The sequence below is a fragment of the Cricetulus griseus genome, chromosome 4 (assembly GCF_003668045.3).
Source record: "Cricetulus griseus strain 17A/GY chromosome 4, alternate assembly CriGri-PICRH-1.0, whole genome shotgun sequence".
NCBI lineage: Eukaryota > Metazoa > Chordata > Mammalia > Rodentia > Cricetidae > Cricetulus > Cricetulus griseus.
The window spans coordinates 79,064,734-79,090,241 of NC_048597.1; the positions used below are offsets into that span (position 1 = coordinate 79,064,734).

Below are 25,508 nucleotides of genomic sequence, written 5' to 3' on the forward strand. Positions count from 1 at the left end.
AGTAAGGCCAACCTGGGCAACTCAGTGAGACTATTGAAAAACAAAATATAAAAAGAGGGTCTGAGGGCTGTAGCTCAGGGGTAGAGCACTTGCCTAGAAACCCACAGTGAGGGGCTGGGGGTGAGGTTCAGTGGTAGAGTGCCTGCCTAATGCATCAAGAGCCCTGGTTCTAATCCCCAGAACCAGAGGCAGTGGAGAACTATATCCATGACAATCTATATTAGGTTCATTCACGGCTTCTCCTATGCTGGCTAGGCAAGAAGGGTTGGTCGGAAGAACCACTGGCTTCCCTCAGCATTGCCCACGTGCACTGTACCAAATGTAGATCCTGTATCCCCACTGTAAGAATATGAAAGATAGTTTATTGAATCTCAATTCTCCATTAAAGTCTTTAAACATAAAAGATCTGTAGTAAATGTCACAACTTAGTGTCATCTGTCATATAAATAAATATACACTAAGATGTACACTATCAACAGGTGTCCTCAACGTGAGGTCACAATATAGGGACTCACTCAGTCAACTTAAAAACCAAGGATATGCTGGACTGGGGAGTGTGGGGCTTGAGGGGAGAGAGTGGGGATGTTGGTGGCACCTGGTAAGGATACAGGAAGCAGGTTCTGGGGGCAAGGGAACCTTTGGTCTATTAGGAAGGGGGCTTGCGGAAGCGGATTTTTTTGGCTGTTTCCACGTCAGACTTGGCAACCAGAAATCGCATCTTCTTGCCTCCATGTCGGATCAGATCTACTGCCCTGAAATCAAGGAAAGAGGTAGAGAGGTGCAGAAGAGCCAGCAGCAGGCCCTAGTCGCTGCCTCTCCCTCCCCAGGATGAAGGACTGGTTTGCAGAGCCTTACTGCCCCACCCCGCCCCACCCCAGCTAATCCTATGTTGCAGGCCAGGTGTGGCACATACCTCATGTAGCTGACACCCATCAGACTGCTGCCGTTCACTTCCAGGATTCGGTCTCCCAGTGACAACCGCCCATCAGATGCTGCAGGGCTCCCAGGAAGCAGGGTCTGTATGTAGAGTCCGGGGGCCCCCAGAGGTGTGTGCTGGGGAGAAGCAGGGGCCTCAGGATGCTGCTGGTGCTGACACATGCTTCCCCAGCAAAGACCCTGTACCGCACAGCCCTCCCTGTGAGCATGCCTGGAACCAGCCAGGTCACAAACTATGGTCCCTATGTGTCCCACAGGGAAGCACTGGGCCCCATCAGTGCTCCCAAAGGCAGGCCCATGAGACAGTCCAGGCTTTCACAACTGGCCCTGACCGTGGTCTGACTGTAGAGGAGGGGTCGACAAGAGTGGGAGGAGAAGGCTGAAGTCCAGGGGTCCTCACCATTCCATCAATCAGGCCCATCCCCAGCCCTGAGGGGCCTCGCTCGAGCTCCACCATGAACACATAGCAGAAGTCCTCCGCACTGGAGCTGGGGCTGGAGGCCTCAGCAGGAGGTTCAGCAGCAGCCTGAACAGTGTCTCCTGGGTGGGCAGAGAAGAGGGATGAGGAGCCAGTGGGCTTGGATGCCAGCACTCACTCCCAGAGTCAGGGCACAGGGACCCTCTTGGAGGACACAGGGATGTCCTACATGACAGAGCATGGCAAATGCTCCTGGAGCCCCAGGAAGATACCAGCTTGACAGAACATGACTTCAAGCCCAGGCAAGGGACAGACTGACTCAACAGGACCTTATCCTGAGGTCAGCTTTTTCCAGAGGCCATAGACCTCTAGGTTGCGTATGGGCAACCTAGCCTTCCCACCGCCTCACCATGCCACTCCCCACTCCACCAGGAGGCAACTGTTTAAGTCCATCCTCCGTGAGGCCTCCATTGTGTCCAGACCCTGCTTCGGGCCCCAGACTAACAGAGACCTGCCCTGAGGCCTTGTGCCTCTCAACAGAGCTTGTGCCAGAGTACAGATCTCAGGACAGGGCCTGACCTCACAGTTCTGAGCCCCAGCTCCAGAACCTGCTCCATTGCGTGCCCAATGCTAGGGTGCTTTCAGACTTGATGGAGAATCAAGGCTACAATGATGAGAGTCCTCATGAGGCCAGGTGGGCCCCACTGTGCACACATATGCATCTGTATGTGCTCAGACCTAAGTGCGCCGGCAGCCACCTGCTCCGATTGTCCTCTAGCAGGAGACCTAAGTGCACCGGCACCCACCTGCCTGGATTGTCCCTGAACAGGTGCTAAGGGACACCTGGACAGTACTGGCTGATAGGACAACCCAAGGAGACTCCAAGTAGGGTTTGCTACCCAGTCCTGAGCAGGCCAGGCCTCACCTTCTAGAGCCACACCAGGAGGGCCACCTGGTCCATTCCTCTGCCCCTCAAGGAGTGCTTTTCCACAGAGGCTGCTGGGCTCTGGCCAGGTGGGGCCTCCAGGCTCCTGGCCCAGAGGTGTGCTGGGAGGAGTGAGCAGGCAGGAGGAGTCGGTGTGCAGAGAGCCAGCCTGGGAGCCCCTGCGGTCCCCTCGGGTAGGCTGTCTTCCAAGAGGGCCCTGTGTCCAGGGAGCTCCAGTGACAGGAAGAGGGTGAGCAGGGGCAGTCTCAACAGCTCCTCTGCCTGGGTCCCTATTAGCCAGGGGGCAGCCATGGCCTTCTGGATGCCCCTCAGGAATGGTGTGGTACAGGCCCTGGGAAGAGAGGTGCACAAAAGCTGAGGCTCAGAGAAGGGGATGGGCCAGGCACCCATGGTGCCTCCCTGTAAAGAAAATAGACACAGACAAGCCACCCTAGAGGATATGGGTCCAGCCAGGCTATGCCAGGCACAAAGAGTGAGTGAAGACATTTGCAAACCTTCACCTCAAATGGAGCCCCGAGATCTCTTGGTCATATCGCTGCCTCCCCCAGCCCACTTTAGACAACCTGTGACTGCTTCTACTGATAGTCAAGGGAAGGCTGTCTCAGTTCAGCTCAAGGCTACAAACCACATGATGCTCTGAGTGACCAGTCCCTTCCTACCTCAATGCCCTCAGGCTGGATAGGCCCACTGTCAGGGCTGGCTTGGCCCCGCAGTCCCCACAGGAAGTGGCGGATGTAGAGCAGGTGCTGGTAGATGCTGTCCTCCAGGCAGTCCGCCTCCAGGTCCACCTGGAAGCCCTGGCTCGGCAGAACGATGGGTGGTGGGTTTTCATAGGATTCCAAGATGTCCTCTGCAGTGGAGTGAGTAGGGATGCTGGGACCTGACCTACTCCCTCCATCACAGGTCCTCACCCACCCACTGAGGACATAGGACAGTAAGACCTTGGCAGGGTGAGTCCCAGCTAGTCTCTGTGAATCCTGACTAGGCTGTCTAGACTGAGCAACCCCCCCCCCCACACACATACACAAATCACTAGGACACTAGGGTGTTAGTATATGCAGGTCCTGGCTGGGGATGGAGGCAGGAACCTTTCTATGATGCCATCTCTGAGCTCCAAGCACAGAGCCTGGTGCATGGGGCTGGAGAGTGTTCTGATACCAATTAGTAAATTGGAGGGACCCAGTGAGAGCAGGTGGAGCCAAAGCACTGTTTAGAGGCATCCTCTGGGCCCAAACCAGCCAGAGGTGGCCGGTAACAGGAAGACAGTGGGAAGTTCTTATGCACACCACAGCCTACTGTTTACCAGCCTGCACTTTTTGTTTATACACTGTGAACACAGGTTTATGAAGGAAGATGTGTATAACTTACAGATTGAAATGCACACATACATATGCATGCATATAACTCCACTGCTACAGGAGGGCATGTCCATGTGTCTGTGTGTGAACAGCACGTGTGCTCAGAGCTGAGGAATGTCTCCAGAAGGGTTTGAAACCCCACCCTGCCATTCATTTCCTGATCAGCTAGGTGCCAGTTAGGCCCTAGTCTGAAGCAAAGGGGACACTGACTCTGAGATGGGGATAAGTAGGATGCTGGGTGGAGGTGCCGGGTAGTATGGGGCTCCTGTCTTCCCACCTCAGTGGGCTGCTTTGGTGCTTCCCTGAGTTTGAGGCTTGGCTGCTGTGAAGGCTCACCTGACTGGAAGGCCTCAGGGCTGTCTTGGGCTCCTGGCTCCCAGGCACTCATAGGACCCATGGCAGAGGCCAGCTGGTACTGAGTAAGCAGTCGGTGCAGCTGAGCAGGGTTCAGGGCAGGGAATGTGGCCCGCAGGGTGACCCAGCTCATCTGGGGACAAGAAGCTCAGGTCAAAGGCCTCCAGGTAGGTGCATGAGGGTAGTCCCTTGCCCACAGACTCAGGGAGAGTCCCTCTGATGGGGTTCTAGCCCCACCCCCTGGTCTTATCAATCCAGGGGTGGGTGGGCTGAGCAGTGCAGGCAGCAGGAAAGTCAGCAAGGGGCTAGAACAGAAGACACCACACTGGCCACCTTATTCATAGTGATGAGGCTGGCCTGGGCTACAAAGTCAGACCCTAGCTCAAGAAAGCCACGAAGAATGGAGAAAAGGGAGCAAAGGAGAGAAGGAAGAAAGCCTGTGAAAGACAGAAACAGCTTCACCTAGGTGCTGTGAGATCTGACTGAGGCCAAGAAGACGAAACAAAGGGACAGCCAGACATAGTGGTGCCCATTTGTAATCCCAGCACTCTCAGGAGGTGACAACAGGAGGATCAGGAGTTCAAGCCCAGTCTGGGCTAAATAAGAAGTCTGAAGTCAGTCTAGGTTAACAATTAACTAAACAAAAGCAGAAATGTATAAGCCCCAGTGGTCCTTAACAAAAGCTAAGCCAGCCATCTGGCAGTCACCTGGCTCTCTGGTTACCCTCCTTTCTCCTTCCCTAGCCTGGTGCCTCTTTTCTTGGCTCACCCCTTCTGTTCTACAGTGGCACAAGTCCTCTATGGCCTCATGACAAAGGCCCAGAGGACCACAACTTTTACTCTGGAAGTTCCTCCTTACTCACAGGCCCAGAATTCCAGGCCAGGTGTCCTGGGCTGCAGAATTTAGAGGCTGACTTCAGACTTCCAGGCGGGTTCTTAAGAAGTCTCCCTTCAGCTGGAAGGTGGTGGTGCACACCTTTAATCCCAGCGCTCAGGAGGCAGAGGCAGACAGATCTCTCAGGTCAAGGCCAGCCTGGTCTACAAAGTGAGTTTCAGGACAGCCAGGGCCGTTACACAGAGAAACCCTGTTTCAAAAAACAAACAAAAAGTTTCCCAGTCTCAATAATACCTATCTCTGCTCAAGAGGCACTAGGTTGTCCCTGTCCATGGTGCCAAAGTTCTTGGTAAAGTCCCTTGGGGTGGATATCTGCGGCCTCCCACCACCAGCTTCTCTGGCTTTAGTTTTCCTATCTTTTCTTCCCCTCTCTCCATGGCTTGATTCTCCTGCCAACAGTCACAGGCCTGGGTTGTGGCTATCCAGAGTCTATGCACCAGGGACAGCCAGAGCCACAGGGCTGTAGGAGGAGAGACAGGAGCTGACCCCAGAGCCACACACTTGCTGGCAGCCCCTCCACATATACCTCAAACCCAAAACTCACAGTGGGAGGGGCTGTTTCTTTTTGATGTCTCCTTCCCACTTCTGTGGTTTGCTCCCCACCCCCACCCCATTGTCAGGGAAGGAACCAGCCATGAATCACATCCTCCCCGCTGGCTAGTGCTCCCCGCTCCTCTCTCTGTATTCTACCCTCTGGTGCTTGGGTGGCCCTTTGGGGAAGATTTCCTTTACTCTTAACTTCCTACCCTGCCACTGGGCCTTCTCGATTCTTCTCCTGTAGTTTTAATTTTACAAGAATTCTTGCTTGGTTTTGTTTATTTAGACCAGGGTCCTGAACCAGCCAGATGGCTCATCCAGTAAAAGTGCTTGTCACCTCAAGACCTGAGTAGAAGCGCCAAGACCCACATGGTGGAGAGAAAGAACTAACTCCTACAAGTTGCCCTCTGACCCCCAAATGATAGATTTTTTTTAAACAATGAGGCTGGAGAGATGCTGTACTTGCTGCTCTTTCAGAGGATCTAAGGTCGGTTCCCAGCACCCAGATCACACGGCTCACAACCAGGAGTTAACTCAAGTCCCAGGGGACTTCATGTAAAGCTCACTGCCCCTGGGCCTGGTGACATGTCTCAGCAGTTAAAAAAGGCTCTTGGTCACATTTACTGGCCTGAGTTCCATCCCTGGGACTCCACAGTGGAATCAAAGAGCAGCCTCCTGAAAGCTATCCCCTGTACTCCACACACTCACTGTGTACCTGTATGTGGGCATGCACACACACACAAATAAGTAAAGAAAAATAATTGTAAAAGCACAGTTCCTAACAGAGGACATTTTTAATACTTTCTAAGTGGACAAAGAACCACAGCTCCACTGTATGCTCACTGTGTGACCTCAGCTTTGCTTTCCATGGAAAGGGTAGGGAACCGTGCTGCCCACTCAGCCAACTGCTGTGCAATTGAGGGTGACAGCAGAGTCTCACTGGTAAACAGCAGCCACTGTCATCAATGTCAGTGGTGCTGATCTCCACATGTAATTCAGGCTGGCCTGGAAGTCACTATGTAGTCTAGGCTAGCCTCAGTCTTTCAACAACCCTTCTGTTCCTGCTTCTAGAGTGCTGGGGTTACAGACATGAGCCACCATGCCTGGGACTACTCTTTTTGATCAGCTGGCTGTCCCAAGCCTGCCCAGGGCTTTGCCTGGGGCTGACAATGTAGCCATGTTACCCAGGGAGCTTTGAACACATGTCCTTGGACAAAGGAGGGCAGATTTAATGATGGACTGCTCCACCCCCGTCCGTGAGGATGTTCACCATCTCAGGACCAGGTCAGAGGTCCACACAGGAGAAGAAACCAATGCAAAGCTTCCATTAGCCACCGGGACAGATGCTCTGAGGAAGAAGGTACCCAGAGTAGAGGGAGGAGGGAGTTTCCTATTGCTGTGGCTGAAGAGCATGAACTTGAGGAGGGAACAATGCAAGCGTACAATCCTATAGGGCTGACTGGGGTGCTTCTAGGGCAGTGGTTCTCAACCTGTAGGCAGGTCACAACCCCTTTGGCAAACCTCTATCTCCAAAAATATTTACATTATGATTCATAACAGTAGCAAAAGTACAGTTATAAAGTAGCAATAAAAACGATTTTTATGGTTGGGCTCACTACACAATAAGGAACTGTATTAAAGGGTCGCAGCATTAGGAAGGTTGAGAACCACTGCTCTAGAGGAAGACCTACTTCCCCATATCTGTTGTGAGTTCAGTTTCTCATGGGCATGGAAATGAGGCTGTGTTTCTGGGATGGCAGGGCTGGGACTGTCCCAGCTTCTAGAAGCTATAGACCTCCCAGGCTCTTGACAGCAGCCACTGTGAGCTGAGCCCTCTCCCTCCTCCCATCCAACTATCTGGCCCACTCTATGGATCTGTCTGATTAGACTGGGCCCAGCGAGCGACATAGATCATGTCCTTCTTTTCAGGTCCTTCATGTTGATCACACTTGCAGAGTGACCTTTGCCACAGCGAGTGACCAATACAGGGTCCAGGGACTGCCCACAGACACCTATGAAATTACTCAGCCTGGTGTGAATGGGGGCAGTTGAGGAACTAAAGCAACTCCATGAGTAACCTAGGGAATATGTGAAGTTTTTCTGGTTGCAGGGTCCAGGCCACCTTAACTTGATTTGTAAGTCAGTGACCCTAGAGTCATATGCCCTTCTTTGCACTTGCCCCCGCTCCCCCATGCCCTCCTACCTGGACAAGCTGAGCACTGGGAGTAGCCAGCAAATGCAGGGTGCAGGAGAGCTTCCGAAAGAAACGCTCAGCAGGTGCTCCAAGGCCAGTGCTCCTGGCCCACTCCAGGAACTGCTGCAGGCGGGCGCAGGCCTGGACACCCCTGGGCCAATGGAAGCAACTCAGAGAGGGCCCTGGAGAGGGAAGGAAGGAAGGATGAGACCCACACACCAGGGTTCCCAAAGCATACACTCCCTCTCCAGGCCACCCCAACACCCTATCTCAGTTTCCAAAGCAACACCAACTAGCCATGCCCCCTCTAGAGCAGCGGTAGAAAGAGATGAAGGAGGTAAGGTACAAGGCAAGAGGGGCTGTTGACAGACACCACCCTTACCCCCCAACCCTACACCATCCTATCTATGTGACAATAGGCTCATGCTGAGCCTGCACCCTGTTAGAAACCCAGAGCCCCAGCAGGTGATGGAGAAACTCAGTAAGGCAGGGCCAAGAGTCTGCACTGCAACCCTGCAAAGCTGCCTCAGTCTGGCCCCTCTGCAGGCTCTGAGCTTTTGTCTGCCCTGGGTCTTGAGCCATCCTACCACAGGCACAGCTCTGGCATCCAGCCACAGCAGAGTGTTTCCTTCAAGTACTATAGCTTTTCTGAAGGATCCAAGTCCCAGCCCCTAGCACCACTCACCCTTGTCCAGCACCTGGTTGAGGAGCAGTGTGCCAGAGAAGAAGAAGAGGTAAGCAAGCATCTGGGAGGCCACCTCAGGGTGCACCTGCAGCTGCTGCAGGAGGTCCGAAGTGGCCTGGAACACTGACACGACGCGCCGAAGCTCCTCCGGCAGAGCAGGGCCTGAGTGCCAGCTCTCCCTGCGCTCTGTCTGAAATGGAGGACATTCCAAGAGGGCCGGGAGGCAGACATACAGACACTGCCGGGAGAAAGAACCCCAAGAGTCACTTACAGGGATGCTGGGACTGACCCAGGAGTCCCCAACCTAACAGGCTCCTGTTTTAGCCTTAGGCAATAGGTTGGAATGAGGCCCTGCAGGAGCTGCCCCTGTGACTAGGGACAGGAGCTGCAGGTGCAACCCGGCTGGACATGGCAGCAACCTAGCAGTGATGTTGCCATGATCAATGGCCATGAGGCTGTACCGTGGTGGCACTCCTGGTATGTGGAAGGGCTGGAGAAAAGAGCACCCCCAGGCAGAATGGAACCAGTGGCTGTTTCCTCCCTGCTGAAGCTGGCTTGGCCCAGTCCTGTCCTCCTGTCCCAAGACCCTAGGAAAGCCACCATCAACAGCATGGTAGCAGCACACACCTTCGAGAGGTAATACACACACTGCTGGAAAGCATAGAGTACCACCTCCTCCAGGGCGGCCATGGCCTCCTCGCTTGCCGTCAGTGTGCAGGAGAACAATGATTCCTTGGAGCCTGCAGGGGAAGGGGCCACAAGAGGAGGGTCACCAGCACAGCCTATACATGCGGGCCTATACCCAGTCAGTCAGCAACAGCCAGGACCACCATCTGTCTAGCTCCCTCTGATGGCTCTGCCTGTCACACCAACACTCCCAATCTGGCTTTATTTATTTGTCCCAGCACTGGGATTACAAGCATGTACCATGAAGACCGGCTCTCTCTCTCGCTCTCCTTCCCTCCCTCCCTCCCTATCTCCTTCCCTCCCTCCCTCCCTCCCTCCTCTCTCTCTTCTCTCTCTCTCTCTCTCTCTCTCTCTCTCTCTCTTCTCTCTCTCTCTCTCTCTCTCTCTCTCTGTATGTGTGTGTGTGTGTGTAGGGGGCTATGGAATTCAGGTCCTCCCATTTTCATAGTAAGGACTTTACTAATTGAGTTGCCCTTCTTTTTCTAGGGAAGTGTGTGTGTGTGTGTGTGTGTGTGTGTGTGTGTGTGTGTGTGTGTGTGTCCCTGCATGTGCACACACTCGTATACACATGTCTGGAGACCAGAAAACAAGCTCCAGTGTCATTCCTTGGGGGCTATCTTGGTTTTTCAGACAGGGTCTTTCCTTGAGACTGGGACTCACTGTTTAGGCCAGGCTCCTGTCTCCCAGGGTTATGAGTATGGGAACAACAACTGTGCACCAGCACCCCTGACTTTTTACTTGAATGCTCGGGTCCTCATGTTTGTACAGCTGGCACTTTATAGCCGAGCCACTTCCTCAGCACAGATCACAGTGTCATCTTCATAGAGCCCACACCCCACCCCCAGACACCCCCCTCAGCAGAACTACCTCTCCTGGGGTGTTTTGGAAATTTGAATATTTCGAAATGCTAATTTAAGGCATGCTGCCCATATTTCCATCTCTGAAATTGATGCACCCTACCATCTTACAGCTACAACTGGCAACAGTCTTCCTTTCTGGAATAAGGATGAACCTCTAAACCCCTCACTTGGTTAACTGTATGCTCATGTGTCCCCTCCAAGTGGCCTGTGCACAACTTCAGCCTCCCACAGGTGGAACAGAATAAGTTACAGAGTGCATGGGACACGAGATGATATGGACCAGCAAAGTGTCATACAGCAGGCCCTAGGAGCACCAAGTCAGCCTAAACCACTGATGCTGGCCCTGAGTATATGATTCCCAAATGACTAGCCTGGGGACCAAGAAAGCACCACCCTGTACAGGAACATGTGCACAAAGTCACTGCTGTGCCCACTGTCAAGTGCACCTGAAGACAGTGCTGGGCATGGGGCACTGCACTGCAGGGGCCATACCTGTGACATCCAGCTCCTCCTCCATGCTCTGCATGTACAGCGGGCACTTCTGCTGAATGAAGTACAGGAGTTCGATGGAGTTTGACATCCAAAACAGGATGTGCTGAAGGTCGGGAACCAGGTCAGCCATGGGGAAGCTGGCCCAGGAGATGGGTTCCTGGCTACCAAGACAGAAAGACTAACAGATTACTCTGGGTGTAGATGAGGAGCCACGTCTGCCTCTCTGTCTGCATGGGGACAATGATGCTCATGGGGCACTAGCAGAAGCAAGTACTGCTGTCAACTCCCAAGAAGTCAGGAGCCTACCAGAGGCTCCAAAATCCACCAGGAGAGGACTGGCTAGAACGCTGCCTCCAGAGCTTTCTTCTGGAAGCAGATGATGAGCAGCTGTGAGCGCTACAGCACTTGCATACCACACATCCACAGATGCATAGGGGCATGGGCTTACTGTCCGTGCCTTTGGGGATAAGAAACCTCTGAGTATAAGTGTGCTATTTAGACAAAGGAATAGCTTTCACAACTATTTAACAAGGAAATTCTCAGAGGAAACAGACTGACTGAACTATCTGAGATTAGTTAAATACTACTTAATCAGGGAAGGATATCAGGAATGTGTGAAGCTGATCAATCAAGAGGCAGCAATCAGTGGTAAGGCTGGAGCTCAGTAGTAGAGGACACGCCTAAAATCCCCCAGGGAGGGGCTGGGGTGTGGCTCAGCGGTAGAGTACCTACCTAGAATCCCCCAGTGAGGGTGGGGCTCACCAGCAGAACACTTGCCTACAATCAATGCGGGACTGAGAACAGCTCAGGGGTAGAAGCTGCCTAGTTTGTACAAGACCCTGGGTTCGAGCCATAGTATCATGAGAAAAGAAATCAGGTGGAAAGCAAAGCATGTTCTTCAGACTTAGAGGTAACCACTGGAAAATTCCAGTGTGGACACAGTCACTGGAGGTCACCTCCTGAGGTCTAAGGGGACCAGGACATTTCCAGTTCCCACACTCCCTTCTGCAGTTTGGTATGTTATTCACATGGGGGCACTGTTACTCTGGTTAATGAAAACAGAACCAGGCACCAGTCTAGGGACTACCAGGCAAGTTCCTGGGGCAGCTCAAACCCCTGCTATAGCCAGCCAGAGATAAAGTTCCATTCATCCCAGGCTTGCTGCCTTCCAACTAAGCATCCCCTTTACAGAGGATGGTGGCAATGACTGGCACCTGCTTCCCTTGATGTCCTTCTAGCACTACACTGGCTCTCAGTCACTAGGCCACCCCAAACCATCTCCCCAGCCGAGTCTCACACACCAACCCCAAGAGGTATATAGGTGTCAATCCTTCAGTGTGACTTGCATCTACTATTTATTGTCCAAATCAGACTCTTGGGACTCCTGTGAGCTTGGGACTGCACTTAGGGCCTTTACAATTCACTAAAATGTCAACATGCATTCACTGTCTGTATTTATTTATTTATTTAGACAGAATTTTGACATGTAGTCCAAGCTGGCCTTGAACCAGTGAACTTCCTGCCTCAGCTTTCCAAATGCTGGCACTACCATGCGCCCACACAAATTCCTCACCTCCTCAATGCTGCCCTGGGTCCCTAAGACTTAGGATGGTGGATTCTCACATAAACCTCTACCTCCATCTCTTCTGACCACCCTACCTAGGTATGTGCCTCTGCAGCTGTGTGCACTCCCTCAGAAGGATCACCCCAAGATCTGACTCTTTCCTCATATGAGGAAAAAGTCTCAGAATCTCTCACTGTCAGCTTCAGTGTTCCCACCAGTGGAGTTCTGAGGGCTGCTTTTCCACCTATCACAGATATGCAGCTCTAGAAGCAGGCACGGGCTCCCTAACCCAGCCTGTGTCTGAAGAAGATGAGAGTTGAAGATTATGGAGCAACAAGTGCCTGGCATTTGATGATGTCTCCACACAGCCTGGGGCTGCTCAGGAAGGGCCACGCCCATTGAAACATCTGGGGACTAAATGGGGCCAATGTGAGGGAGTAAGGAGGGAAGGTCTGGCCTTTGTCCTGCTGCCCCAAGGCTGTCAGACTCTCCCCTGCTGCCCCAGGCTCTACCCAGCCAGTAATTTCACTTTAGTCCACAAATAACGGTGACCTCTCTGTCCTGTGCCTGGGTGGGGGAAGAAGCTGGCTGTCCACCATCTCTCCTGTGTTAGCTGCTAAACAGCTGTGGCCTCCCAATGTAGCTTGCACAGCCTGGAGTCTTGTTGGTTCTCTACCCTGCTTGACTTAGACATTGGTGTGCTTAAGAGCAGCACATGGCTGGATGAACATTCATTTGACTGTCTGGAGCCCAATTCCATTTTATTTTCAAAATGCATTGCCTTGCTCAGTTTTCCCAAGAACTCAAAGGGGTGGGCAACCCCACACTGTGAAGTAAACCATCATGTAACTTACTGCCTATAGAGCCCAGGCAGCAACAACACAGCGTAAAGCCACCTCTCTAAGCAAGGAGGATCCTGGGAGCTCTCTGGCTGGCCAGCAGCCTATGCACATTAGTGAGTTCCAGGTTCCGTGAAAGACACTATCTCAAGGGAATAAGGCAGAATGCTAGAGAAGGACATGGCCTCCTCTGGCCTCTGCAGGTGCACGTGTTACCCTCCCCCCCACATACATACATCACAAACATACACACACAACACACCAACCACACTCACATACCCACCTCGAACACATACAACATACACATCTCATACCTCCTACATACAGCCCACACCCCCACACCACTCCATACTCCACACACACCCCTAACCCCACCACCACACAAACACTAGCATTTCTTTCTCTGCCTGGGCCTCCTGCTTTTCACTATCACTTGTTTTGCTCTAGTCTCAGCCCTATTATTTCCCAAGGTACCTTGCGCTGTAATTTGCATTTCTAATCTGTGTTTATCTTGACTTAGCCTTGTTATTATTCTTACCAGTGTTTGTTTGTTTTTTTTTTCCCCCCTAATCATTATTTCTGGTTCCCCTTCCTCAGCGTGAACTGTTTCTCTCCTGGCTGATGTCATCCTGGGGTGACTTTGTGCAGCTGTGTGGTGACCCACCACTTGGACTTGGGTCAGAAAAATGTGTCCATTTCTTCTGTGTGTGTGTGTGTGTGTGTGTGTGTGTGTGTGTGTGTGTGTGTGTGTGTGTGTGTGTTATGTGTGAAATGTGAGTATGGTGTGGAGTTATGTAGTGTGTATGGTGTGGTGTGTATTCATGGGATATAAGTATGGTGTGTGTGTGTGTGTGTGTGTGTGTGTGTGTGTGTGTGTGTGTGTGTAGCTCAGAGAACCACCTGAGGTAATGGACCTTGGGATCACTGCCCATTTTGCTTTTAGAGAAGGCTCTAAGGCTCATTGAGTAAGCTGGCTGATCAGCCAGTGAGCCCTGGGGGTCTACCTGTTTCTCCAGTACTGGGACTACAAGCAGGCTACCATGTATGGCTTTTTCTTGTTTGTTTATTTGTTTGTTTGTTTTAGTGAGTTCTGTGCATTAAACTCAGAACTCAAGCTTCAGGCAAATTATCAACTAACTCATCTCCATACCTAAGATACTAATATTGCAAAGCAACTCTGAAATCACTGAGGGAGTTTCTAAAATCCAACTATGGAAAAGTGTTTTTGAAGGACACTTGGCACAGCACACAGAAACAACAGGAATCCTTTAACACTCATAAGCAGGTTCAAGAAACTGGCATGGTGGCACACACCTATGATCCCCATCCAAGCACTTAGGAGGCAGAAATAGGAAGCTCGTAAGTTCTAGCCTAGACAATGAGTTACAGACTAGCTTGGGCTGAACAGTGAGGTCCTAATTAAAAAAATCCGAGAGCTGGGACCAATAAGATGGGGTAGAGGCCCTCCCAGAATTCGGGTGACACCAGTCCACAGGCTGAGGAGCAGACAGAATGAAGAGGGAGGGCAGAGGAAGCCTGCGGGCAGAGGCATTTCTCTCCCCTGACTCCTGGCTGCCACAAGGTGAGCACTGCTCCTCCTCTCCCTGTCCCAGGATGCTGCATCACCATAGCACAGGGGCTCAGGCCCAGCCCTCAGGTGAAGCCTCTGAAACCAGGAGCCAAAACAAACTTTCCCCTCCTTTAAGCTGTTTCTCGCTGGTATTCTGTCAGTGACATGAAGGGCTTGAACCAGAAGTGGATGGTTGCCAGGTGAGGAGAGCTGGGAAGCAGACCCCATGTCTACACAGCAGAGGAGCGCTAACTCTCAGACACAGAAGAGAGATGGAGATCTGGCAGCCTGTGCCCAGGCTAAGCTCACACATTTGTGAATTCATGAGACTGACTGCTGTGTTCGTACTGTTCCGTGTTCTTGGAGTGATTCATTATTTTCAAAAGGAAAAAGGAATTTTAAAAAGGAAGTCATGAGCATGCATTGGAGATGGAAGTTCTAGAAATACAGTAGAAACAGCAACGTTACAGGGAAGGCCTTGGCTCTTCCTATCAGTAGGGAAGCAGGGTTCACCCCATGTCTACATCTCCTTCAGCCCAAGCAAGCCTAGGCCCTAGGCCACCCTGGCAAGTAGGCCCTGGGATGGAAGGTTCTAGTCTGACCTGCACTTCTGGGTGCAACAGGAGTGCTTAACAGTTTCCCATCATCTCCATCCCCGCCCCCACCACCAATTTCCTCAAGCCTGGCTGTTCTAAGACAAAGCCTTTCATCCCAACTGAACAGGACCAATACCTTTGCAACTCTTCTGAGATCTGCCATGTGGTCAATTGTCCTTTGGGATCAGTGCTGCCTCTAGCTACTTGCACAGAGCCCTGTGAAGCCAGGAGGCAGCACCTCGCTCCCTCTCCCAGTCAGTGACCTTACCTAGCTCTGGCTTGTGACACTGACAGGAATGGGACCTGGTGAGCACTGAGGATGGCAGGACCCCAGCCCTGTGTCCTGACTTTGTATGTCTTCTGATTCTATTGTACAAAGAGGTTGTTGCAAAACCCTGCAGCAACCATAACAACTGCATCCTGCTCGTTCTGAAGTAGGAACATGCTATCTCCCAATTCCAGTCCCAGCTCAGCCTCAGTGTTAGCATGAGAGCATGGCTTCCCGGGCTATACTCTTGTGTGCAAACACTCATATATATCACAGATACTGCCTGGTGCCTTGTTCTTTTAAATGCAGGGTCTCATGAATCTCATGTTGACCTCAAATTCACTATGAACCAAGGATGACCTTGAATTTCTGATCTTCCTACCTTCACTTCTGAGTTCTGGTATCACAAGTGGGTACCTCTACTCCTGGTTTATGGGGTGCTGGGGATGGAACCCAGGGCCTCCTGTGTGCCAAGAAAGCACTCTACCCACTAAGACATATCCCCAGCCCTGGGCATGCTTTTCTGGACATTATTTTTCAGTATTAGTATGCTGGAAGAGCCAAGGCTGCAGTTCCCAGACTCTCTTTGTATATACGGTATAGGCATGCCAGTGCTGCCCTGACAATTTGCCCAGAGAGGGCATCTCATGAAGGTTTCCATTTTGCAAGGGCAGGTGCTGCAGGCCTCCATGTCAGCATGTCTGATGACAGATAATCCAGATCATCCACCAAGTCCCACCAGCAATGCAAGCATACAGATGTGCTTTTCACGGAGGCTGGGCTAGGGTGCTTTAACCAGGAATAAGCTATGGGGAGACTCAGAAAAGACCTTTCCTCTCTGTGTTAAAGATGTTCAGGGGGAATTTAGTGTGCTTTGTGTGTGTGTGTGTGTGTGTGTGTGTGTGTGTGTGTGTGTGTGTGTGTGTGTGTGTGTTGCTAGGCAACTGTTCTACCACTGAGCAGCAGGTACACCTTTTGTGGAGTCTTTGTCGTCGTTTTAGTACTGATGATTGAACCCCGGTCCTCGCCAGTGCTAGGCAAGTTATCTATGCTGTCACTCCTTCAACTCATTGTGGCAGGTGCTCTACCACTGAGCTATGTTCCCAACCCTGTTTTTAACTTTTTAATTTGAGACAGGGTTTCAGCTACGCAGGCTTGACTTTGTATTCACTATGTAGCCCAGGCAAGCCTTGAACTTGCAACCCTCCCGCCTCAACTCCTAAATAGCACAGATGTCATGTGCCTGCACCACCAGGCCTACCTAGGAAATTTTCCATACAGCTTCCCAGAGTGGTTAGGAAAGAGGAATGGGAGGGCAGTGGCTGATGTCTGGAGCCAAGCCCAAGTTGCCTGCAGGGAACTCGATGTTGCAAGGGGGGACAATAACTAGGTCACACTTACAGTTGCGCCTGCTTTTCCGCTAGCTCTTTGGTTTTCTCCTATAAAGGAAAAAGTAAGACAAAAGCAAATGTGAGAAAAACAGGATAGCACAGGGATATTCAAATACACATCATTCCTGGCCTGCAGGATGGCTCAGTGGGAGCTTCCCACACAGTCTCTAGGTTCTATCCCCAGAACCCACATAAAAGTGAAGCAGGGGAGGGTGTGTTGCAGGGATCTTAGAGCTGCAGGCCGGCTGCACAAGCCCCACTGTGAGGTGGTACTCTCCACTGCGGCAGCCACAGGAGTTAAGGACTGCCTCATGGGATGCAGGGAGCCACTACACCCTTCAATGTCTTTCCGGGTTTACTGAATGTTAAAAGGACTGCTTGAAACACTTTTCTGAGCTATGATAGTCAGACCTAGCAGTGGGGACTTCCCTACAGAACCCTCAAGTCTGGCAAGGATGACACAGGCATGGGCAGATTATAACTTCAGCTCTCCCGGCACTGAAGATATTATCAGAGGCCGGAGCTGGCAGAGAAACACACACCTGCAAACCCATCACTCTCATCTGGGAGATGGGGCAGAAGAAAGGAGAGTTCAAGGCCAGCCAGGGCTGGGAAACCCTGTCTCAAACAAACTAATAAGCTAACAACAATCATTTTTGTTAAATTAAAGGTCTTATTTTCTAGGTTAAGGACTCCTATTTCTTTTCTTGCATTCTTTCACTTTGAGATCAAGTCTCTCTATGTAACACTGGCTGTCCTAGAACTCACTATGGACATGTAGACCAGTCTGGCCTTGAACTCACAGAGATCTGCCTGCCTCTGCTCCCAAATACTGGGATTAAAGATGTGCACTATTATGCCTGGACCTATTTATATTTTAATCTTTATTTATTTTTAAGTCTATGTGTGTGAGAGCATCTGATTATCATCTGTATGTATATACACCAGGTGTGCAGTGCCCTTGGAGGTCATAAGAAGTCATCAGATCTCCAGGAACTGAAGTTACAGGCAGTTATGAACTGTCTGATGTGGGTCCTCTGCAAGAGCAGCAAGTGCTCTCTTAAGTGCTGAGCCATCTCTCTAGTCCTAGGGCCCCTATTTCTAAAAACTATATTACATAAAGTCCTATACTCTCCACCTTTGATGAGAGTAGTTCCTCTCATAAGAAAAATTAAACCCCCTATCTAGAGGTTTCATAAACTTTTAATTTTCCTCAACAAATTTTATTGAAAAGGCAGAAAGAATTGATTTCACAGATTGTTCCCTGACCTCCACACGTGCACCATGGAACAGGCACTCACACCCACACCCCCCAGACACCCACACAGAGGAAAGAACTCACTCCTCAATACATAACACTCCATCTCCATTTAGAGCATGGCAGGCAGCCGGAGACACCTGGACTCTGCTATCCCCTCTCAGCTGTGCTTTTTCCACTGCCATCAGCCTTTCCCACCAATTCCAGCTTCCCCCCATTCCTGCATACGATCCACATACCTCCTACCCATTTCACCCAACAACGAGGAGCAATGGGACAAACACTCTACAAACAAAATGAGCTGTCTTGTCATGCTTCCTGTTATGTTCCAGTGTACACTCGTGCATGCGTGCGTGCGTATGCGTGTGTGTGTGTGTGTGTGTGTGTGTGTGTGTGTGTGTGTGTGTGTGTGTGTGTGTATTCCTCTATCTACCTTATTTACTTAGAGACAGGGCCTCTCACTGAGGCTGGAGCTGTTTTAACTAGACTGACCCCTGGGGTCCACGCCTTTCTGGTTCTGAATCCTGGGATCACAGAGATGCTCCAGGATGAGCAATGTCAAGATTCTTGAGGGTCTCTAACAACTCTAAGCAACAGAGACCCCTTTGTCCTTAGGAGTCAGGTCACCTTCAAGGCAGGAGCCTGCATAGTGGCTGAGACCTTGGGCCACACCAAGCAGCCTATTCCAATGCTTTTGCATGCCCAGCCCAACAGGTGGCACTGATGAGCTTTTGATGGAAGAGTCCTCTGTGTGTGTGTGTGTGTGTGTGTGTGTGTGTGTGTGTGTGTGTGTGTGTGTGTGTGTGTGTGTGGTGTGTGTGTGTGTGTGTGTGTGTGTGTGTGTGTGTGTGTGTGTGTGTGTGTGTGTGTGTGTGTGTGTGTGTGTGTGTGTGTGTGTGTGTGTGTGTGTGTGTGTGTGTTGTGTGTGTCAGGGAGGGGGACAGCCTTTTGTGGGAAAGAGTGGGGGGGGCGAGGGGGGACAGCCTTTTGTGAGAGAGAGAGAGAGAGGAGAGAGAGAGAGAGAGAGAGAGAGATGTGTGTGTGTGTGTGTGTGTGTGTGTGTGTGTGTGTGTGTGTGTGTGTGGCCAGGGAGGGGACAGCCTTTTGTGGGAAAGGCCATGGACACTGACTAAAGTACCCCATGAAAGATACAGGACTGGCTCCCACAGTGAGGAATTCTGCCCCCCACCTCACCCCTGTCCCTGGCCTATTGGCTCAGGTTGAGAGGCCCTGACCTGAAGGGAATGTGCCAACAGCTGACTATCCTGTGGTCTCACCACCAAACTGACCTGATGGAAACCACATGGCACTAAGACTGTGGACAGTGCAGGGCTCAGACTCACTCTGAAGGCAAAATGCTACACTGAGGTCAACAATGCTCAGCCTGGTGGCCTACTGAATAAGGAGGTGTAGATGGAGAGCCCAGCCCTTTCCCCAGCCTGCCATCACTGTGGGGACATCCAAGTAATGGCAGGTCTTCAAGCCTGGCAGGCAGAGCCCAGCCATCTACCACAGGCCGTCACCCCCACGCACCCAGACAGTGTCTCGGATCCTCTTGGAGATCTTGAGCAGGAGATGTCTGAAGGTACCAGGCTGGAAGTGAGTGGCAGAGTGCTGGATGCAGAGACAAAGGAGGAAGGCAGGTGTCAGCTTGTGGTCATCGCCGCCAGGCTCAATTAGCGTCATGATCCTCTGCAGCAGTGTGTCCTCCATGTCGGGCTCAAACTCCAGGAGCAGTGACCGCCGCCGGACCACAGCGGGAGGCAAAGAAGTGACCCCGCGGGCTCTGAGCACCGCACCACACATCCTACAGTTCTGTGGTGCAGCCCCAAGGCGAGCAACGGCACAGGCAGGCAGTGGTTGTGCCTGCCCAGGGTCCTTGAACAGCAGCAAGTAGTAGAGACCCAGGGAGAGCAGGTCACCATGTTGTAGCACCACAGGGTTCCTTCCCACTTCGGAGAAGTTGACTGAAACCGACGCCCCTGCAATGGGCTCCAGCACTACCTTGGTCCCTGCCTGGCCACCTTCTGCAGACTGGTGACGGCGAATTGTGCAATGCAGGGGCAGGATGTCTGGGGCAGACAGGCTGATGCTGGGTTTGCTGGAGGGTGTGCGCTGGCCCACCGTGTGCCGCTCCCGGCTGAGCACGTACACCAGGCTGTCCTAAAGAGCAGACAGAGGACTTAGGGCAGGCATGACAATAGTCATGCCAGCACCAGCACAGCAGTGACCCTGTTATAGCAACTGGATCTTCCGAGGTTCTGTTCCCAGGACTCCTCATATCCTGGGCCACCCACCCCAAAGTCACCAGTAACCCATCACCTTGGTAATCTTTCCCTGGCCACCCCAGCCTGTCCCAAGGGACATGGCTTCCCTACAAAAAGAGATGCATCAAAAGACAAGGGCAGTGCTTGGTCCGACAGCCATGAGCTGAGGGCTACCAAACTCCTCAAGTCACATCCCCACCGCCCCCCACCCTCCGCCCAAACAGTGTAGGCCCTGGTCCTCAGTTCTCAGCTCAGGATGGGGCATCTCTTGAGACTGAGCCCACGAACCCAGAATGCTGTGAAAGACCCAGAGAACACAGAAGGGAGGCTAGAAGGAAAGGTAAGTGACAATAGGATGTCACCAAGGGCTGGCTCTTTTTTGGGACTCAGATAAAGAAGTAAGAAATGGCTCTGGGAACTGGGTCTGCTGGCACAGGCCAATCATCTCTACATTTAAGGAGGAAGTTGAAGCAGAAGGATCTCATTCAAGACCTGCTTGGGTGACATAGATAGTTTTGTACCCAATGTGGGCTACATAGGAAGACATTGTTTTAAAGGGTGGGGGGATGAGGGGAAGAAGGAGCTAGGACAACACAATTACCAAGTCATGGGATCAGTTCTCACTGTCACCTGGCCAAGGAGGCCCCTCACTCCCTCCCTTCCTCCCTCCCTCTCCTCCCTCACATACACACTACACTCCACACCACACACCCCTGTCCCAAAGGCCAGAGATAGAAGCTGGGAAGTGGTCTACCACAAAGACCCAATGAGGGATGAGTTCAGCGAGACAGCCCTTGTCTGGCTGTTCCCTGCTGGTGCCTAGACAGAGGACACAGACAGCCTTGCATCCCACCTCCCACTTCCCAGCCAGAGGGGAGATCCCACAGCTGCCTCTGTTGGAGGTAGGGTGAGACCTGACCTCCAAGCCCTTACTCTAAGGTACTGGGGACTAGGAGTGGCTCACATGCTGCTGGCTATAGCCCTGCAACAGCAGAAGGTGTGGACACTGGTACAGTGAGTAGCGCATGCTATCAGAGGTGGACTCCTCGGGGCTCTGGACAGCGTCAGGTAGTATGGTTGCTGGGCTTAGGCTGGTCTCGCTGACTGAACGGCGCAGCCGGGTCGGTGGGGAGCTTTGGGCAGCCTCAGAGGTGAGGGCTGGGGTTCCCTTGGCACGGACACGCTGCAGCCTCCGGGCTTGGGCGTTTATCCCTGGAACAGAATAAGCGAAGAAAAACGTGGTCAGAGATCTCACTGCCACTCACTTTTCAGATTGTCCAGACTCTGGATCTCACTGAGTCATTTGCACACCTGTCATTGGTCTGTCAGAAAAAAAAAAGTCTGGAGGGCCTAAGGCCTCTGGCCAATGTCCATGTCCTTTGAAAGTTTAGGCATTGCCTTGATGATGAAGTCCCACGAAGGCTGCCCCAACAAGCAGGCAAGCTGCCCACACTTTTTGGTTCAGAGGTGACCAACACATACTTTAGCCTGTTCCAAACCTACAAAACAAATTCCTCAACACAGCATGGCTCATCTCAGATCACCATGACACCACAGAGCCCTGTTCCTGACTCACCTGACCTGTCCTTCTAAGCTCCTGTGTCTGTCAGGGTAAATTCTTTGGGGGTAGGGTATTTTGACTAGAAGTGATGGAACCAGTTGGTCACTTCACACAGTAGAATTGGTCAAGCTGCCAGTCACCTGCTGTTCTGCTTCTGCCACAGCATGGCTGCCACCTTCTGGAGGCCATCATGATCTGGCAGGCCAGAGCAGGAACATACATATGAACACAAATATTTAGGCACAAGAACATGCAAGTATACATATGCACACAAATGTGTAAGTACATATACAAAGAGGTGCATGTAAAAATGTACACAACATATATGTACACACAAATACACACATGCACACACAAATGTAACACACAAACACTATAAAACACATATTCATGCAGCCACAAACACACATGCACAAAAATCCTACACTTCACACTCCCATGTGCAACACAAAGGTACAAAAACAAAATCACACGTGTCTGTGCTCCCAGCTCTGCACACATACAGACATTCACATGCACGCACTGCTGGGAAATAACACTCCACAAAACACTTTCAAAACCTCATGCTCGAAAATACAGGAAATGCTCTCTACCACTGCTGGGAAAGATCCCAGCAGGATGGATGGAACCCTGGGGACCCAGCTCAATGTTCCCAGCTGACCCTGGCGCTTTCTTCCCTGAACCCTCTGCTGAGTCCCCTCCAGGCAGCTTTGTCCCTGTCTGTAGCATCTTTTCTCCCAGCCATTACAAATAAAACCAGACAAAAGCTAAAAGGGGAGGGGGGTGTTGGGAATGGCTGCGATGATGTGCACCTTACCGGGAGCTGGTGGCTGAGCTCTGAGCTCTGCCCTTCCTTCCAGAAGGCTGCCTGCGCATCTGCAGCCTGCAGGGGGGCCAGGGCTGCAGGATGGAGGCTGGCCAGCCGCAGTGCCAGGCTATGAGGCTGCTTCACCCGCTGCAGAGCCCAGCTGGCCAGCCCAGCAAGAGACAGGTGCCTTGCAGGTGGGGCCGGAGCCCCCCCACAACCTGCCACCCTGTCCTGCCTTGCCCCACCCTGCCCCCAACCTGTAAAGAATGTCAGATGCTCAGCTCGTCCTCACTGAACAACCACGAGACCAGATTTGAAAGAAGAAAACAAGGTCCAAAATGATGCCCCCCCCCCAAAAAAAGTTGCCCAAATCCAGGGTGGGGTGGTGGGAGGGAAGGCAATTCCCTGGGGACATTCCAGAAGTTCTGGTGTTGTGAAAAGCAGCTGAGCTGAAGGTGACCTCTCCTCTTTCCTTTTCCAGGGCTCCCAGAAGGCCCTGAGGGTCCATGTCAGGCTGTCCCACAGGAGACACTCACAGCTGACTGAAATCCTGTCGTTTTGAGAAAAGAACATTACCCTCTCAGATGTGCCCCTAACCCAGGCCTGTCTAAGCGGACTGTCAATACCAATGCCAATGCAGGGGCTCCCCTGCTCCCCCAGGTCTCCTTCCTTGGTTTTCTCTAGGCTCCATGAGCGTCCAGCCTAGGAGGGGAAGGAAGGGCCAGGCTATTACTCTGGGTGGCAGTGGTTGGATATGTACCCAAGTTCATCAGGAAGCACGAAGGAGCCTGACAGGTAAGGCTGTGCAGCAGCCATGGCAGCAGCTTACACCAGGGACATCAACAAAGCCAGCGACTCACAGGCTCAACAGTAATCTCATGCCTCCCTCCTCAGTCAGCTGCTATGAGAGACAGGGACATGCACTCTGCACCACCCGGCACAAAGGGAGCTCCAGCTCAGTGTGCAGACACTGCAGATGACACTCCAAGGTACAGCCAGAAAAGCAACTGGCAGGAGAGATGTGTGGTCCAATACCAGCCAGCGGCTTGCCACCAGTTTACAAGCCCTGTGATATCCCAGATAGGTTCCTAGTTTGTGGAGAAGTGCACACAGGGGCATCTCTTAAGACAGGAAAGGCCCCAGTGGACTCAGGCCACAGGTGGGACAGACATGAATGCTGTGATGGACATGCTGGATTAATAGGAAGCCTTGTGTGTAGCATGTGATAAGATACACACTTATCCCTTTTTTTTTTTTTTCAAGCCAGGGTGTCCATGCCGTTTTTGATTTATTTTATTTACTTGTTTATGGATTTTGGTGGAGTGATGTGCACATGAACATGGAGATTAAGGGTTTGACTTTGTGAAGCAAGTTCTCTCCTTCTTCATGTGGGTACCAGAGATACAACTCAGGTTCTCAGGCTTGGCAGCCGGCAGCAAGCACCTTTACCCACTGAGCCATCTCACTGGTCCTCCATTGTTTGTTAGGTTGATGTTGTTTTTAAGCAGAGTCTCTCAGGAACCTGGATCTTGCCAAACAGGCTAGGCAGTCTGCCAGCCAGTCCTCCTGTCCTCTGCACTGGGGTGACCCATATGCCACCACACCTATTTTTTTTTTTTTTAAATAGGGATCCTGGGGATCAAACTTAGGTTTCATGCTTGTTAGGCGAGCCCTTTGCTGACTGGTCTGTCTCCTCAGTCCCCTATCTTGCTTTGTTTTGAGGACAGTTATGACATCTTCCTGACTGCTTCCCTAGCTGCAGAATTACAAATCCATATCACTATGCCCAGCTTTCTTATTTTATCTTTAAGAATTCTAAACAAAGAGGCACCTCTGGGAGGCAGGTACCCAGGTGTCAGTTAAATGTCACTAATTCCCTATGCTTTGTTTTGTAGTTTTTGGTTTTCTGAGTCAGAGTCTTCCTACCTAGATCAGGCCAGCCCAGAATTTATAGTTTTCCTGCCTACATCTCTTGAAGACTGGGATTACAGGCCTGTGCACCATGCCTGGTTGCTTGACTTTACTCTCAAAAGCCTTCCTTCAAATGGGCATCATGGGATTTTACTGTTCTAAAGGCCCCTCACCTGCATGGGATTTTATTGTTCCCTCCTCAAGACAAGGCTACAGAAGGCAAGGGCCCAAACTATGGGGTCAGGGAGACCAGTCCTGAGGACCTGTGATCCCCCGAATTCTTTGAAACAAAGCCATGGTCACAGCACCGCTGGGTAGGCCCATGAACTTCAGCACTTACACATCAACTCAAGTCCACCCCTGACCAGTGGCCTCCCCATGTGGCCTCTGGGCTGAAGTCTAGTAGGGCCAGCAGGGGCCAGCAAGGACCAGCAGGGGCTAGCAGGGGTCAGCAAACTAGTACCTCTCTCTCTCACTTTTTGAGACAGGGTTTCTCTGTAGCTTTGGAGGTTGTCCTGGAACTTGCTCTGTAGACCAGGCTGCCTTCAAACTCACAGAGATCAGACTGCCTCTGCCTTCTGAGTGGTGGGATTAAAGGCATGCGCCACCAACGCCCGGCTGGCTAGTATCTTTTATGAGTCAATCCTGAAGCTACAGAGAACACTGCTTGGCATCGTGGCTAGGACATACTCTGAAGCTGGTGAGGGGCTCAGACCTGATGTCACAGGACCTAGGAGGAGCTTGAGGAGTTGGCAGTCAAATGGGCATATGGCCTAGGGCCATACACACCTGGAATCTTGGCCAAGAATAAGGTCACTCGAGGTGCCACCTACAGCCAATAAGGGGACTTTGCCAATGTGGGAGAAACAATGAGAAATGTCTCAGAGGAAGCCATCATTTCCCACATCCTCACTCTAGACAAGTCAAATGGCAAAAGGTTCAAAGCCCTTCATAACAGGGAAATTCTGAATGGAAAACTATTCATTCCCAGGTAATGAAAGCTTGCCATCATTTGTCAAAGACGATGGAGAGGATGTTCCCCTCCTCTGCCTCAGGGATCTCCATCCGAGGCTCTCATCTCCTGAGGACCACACCTCCTGCTCCAGTGTGGCTG

The 25,508-nt window shown here is 51.7% G+C and overlaps 1 protein-coding gene across 1 annotated transcript in view; it reads right to left on the reverse strand.

Moving 5' to 3' along the window:
• Positions 1 to 576: 576 nt before the first annotated feature.
• The window catches only part of Radil (Rap associating with DIL domain), a 57,300-nt gene continuing 32,368 nt past the window's right edge, over positions 577 to 25,508 (reverse strand). Inside the window, exons 3-15 of the mRNA XM_035444434.1 lie at positions 21,079 to 21,326; positions 19,381 to 20,010; positions 16,600 to 16,637; positions 10,362 to 10,522; positions 8,950 to 9,062; positions 8,323 to 8,560; positions 7,647 to 7,819; positions 3,995 to 4,145; positions 2,960 to 3,150; positions 2,280 to 2,631; positions 1,337 to 1,476; positions 914 to 1,053; positions 577 to 752 (exon numbers count right to left, since the gene is read on the reverse strand). Coding sequence (XP_035300325.1) covers positions 647 to 752; positions 914 to 1,053; positions 1,337 to 1,476; positions 2,280 to 2,631; positions 2,960 to 3,150; positions 3,995 to 4,145; positions 7,647 to 7,819; positions 8,323 to 8,560; positions 8,950 to 9,062; positions 10,362 to 10,522; positions 16,600 to 16,637; positions 19,381 to 20,010; positions 21,079 to 21,326 — 2,681 coding nt within the window. The 3' untranslated portion in view covers positions 577 to 646. The remainder of the gene's footprint in view (positions 753 to 913; positions 1,054 to 1,336; positions 1,477 to 2,279; positions 2,632 to 2,959; positions 3,151 to 3,994; positions 4,146 to 7,646; positions 7,820 to 8,322; positions 8,561 to 8,949; positions 9,063 to 10,361; positions 10,523 to 16,599; positions 16,638 to 19,380; positions 20,011 to 21,078; positions 21,327 to 25,508) is intronic.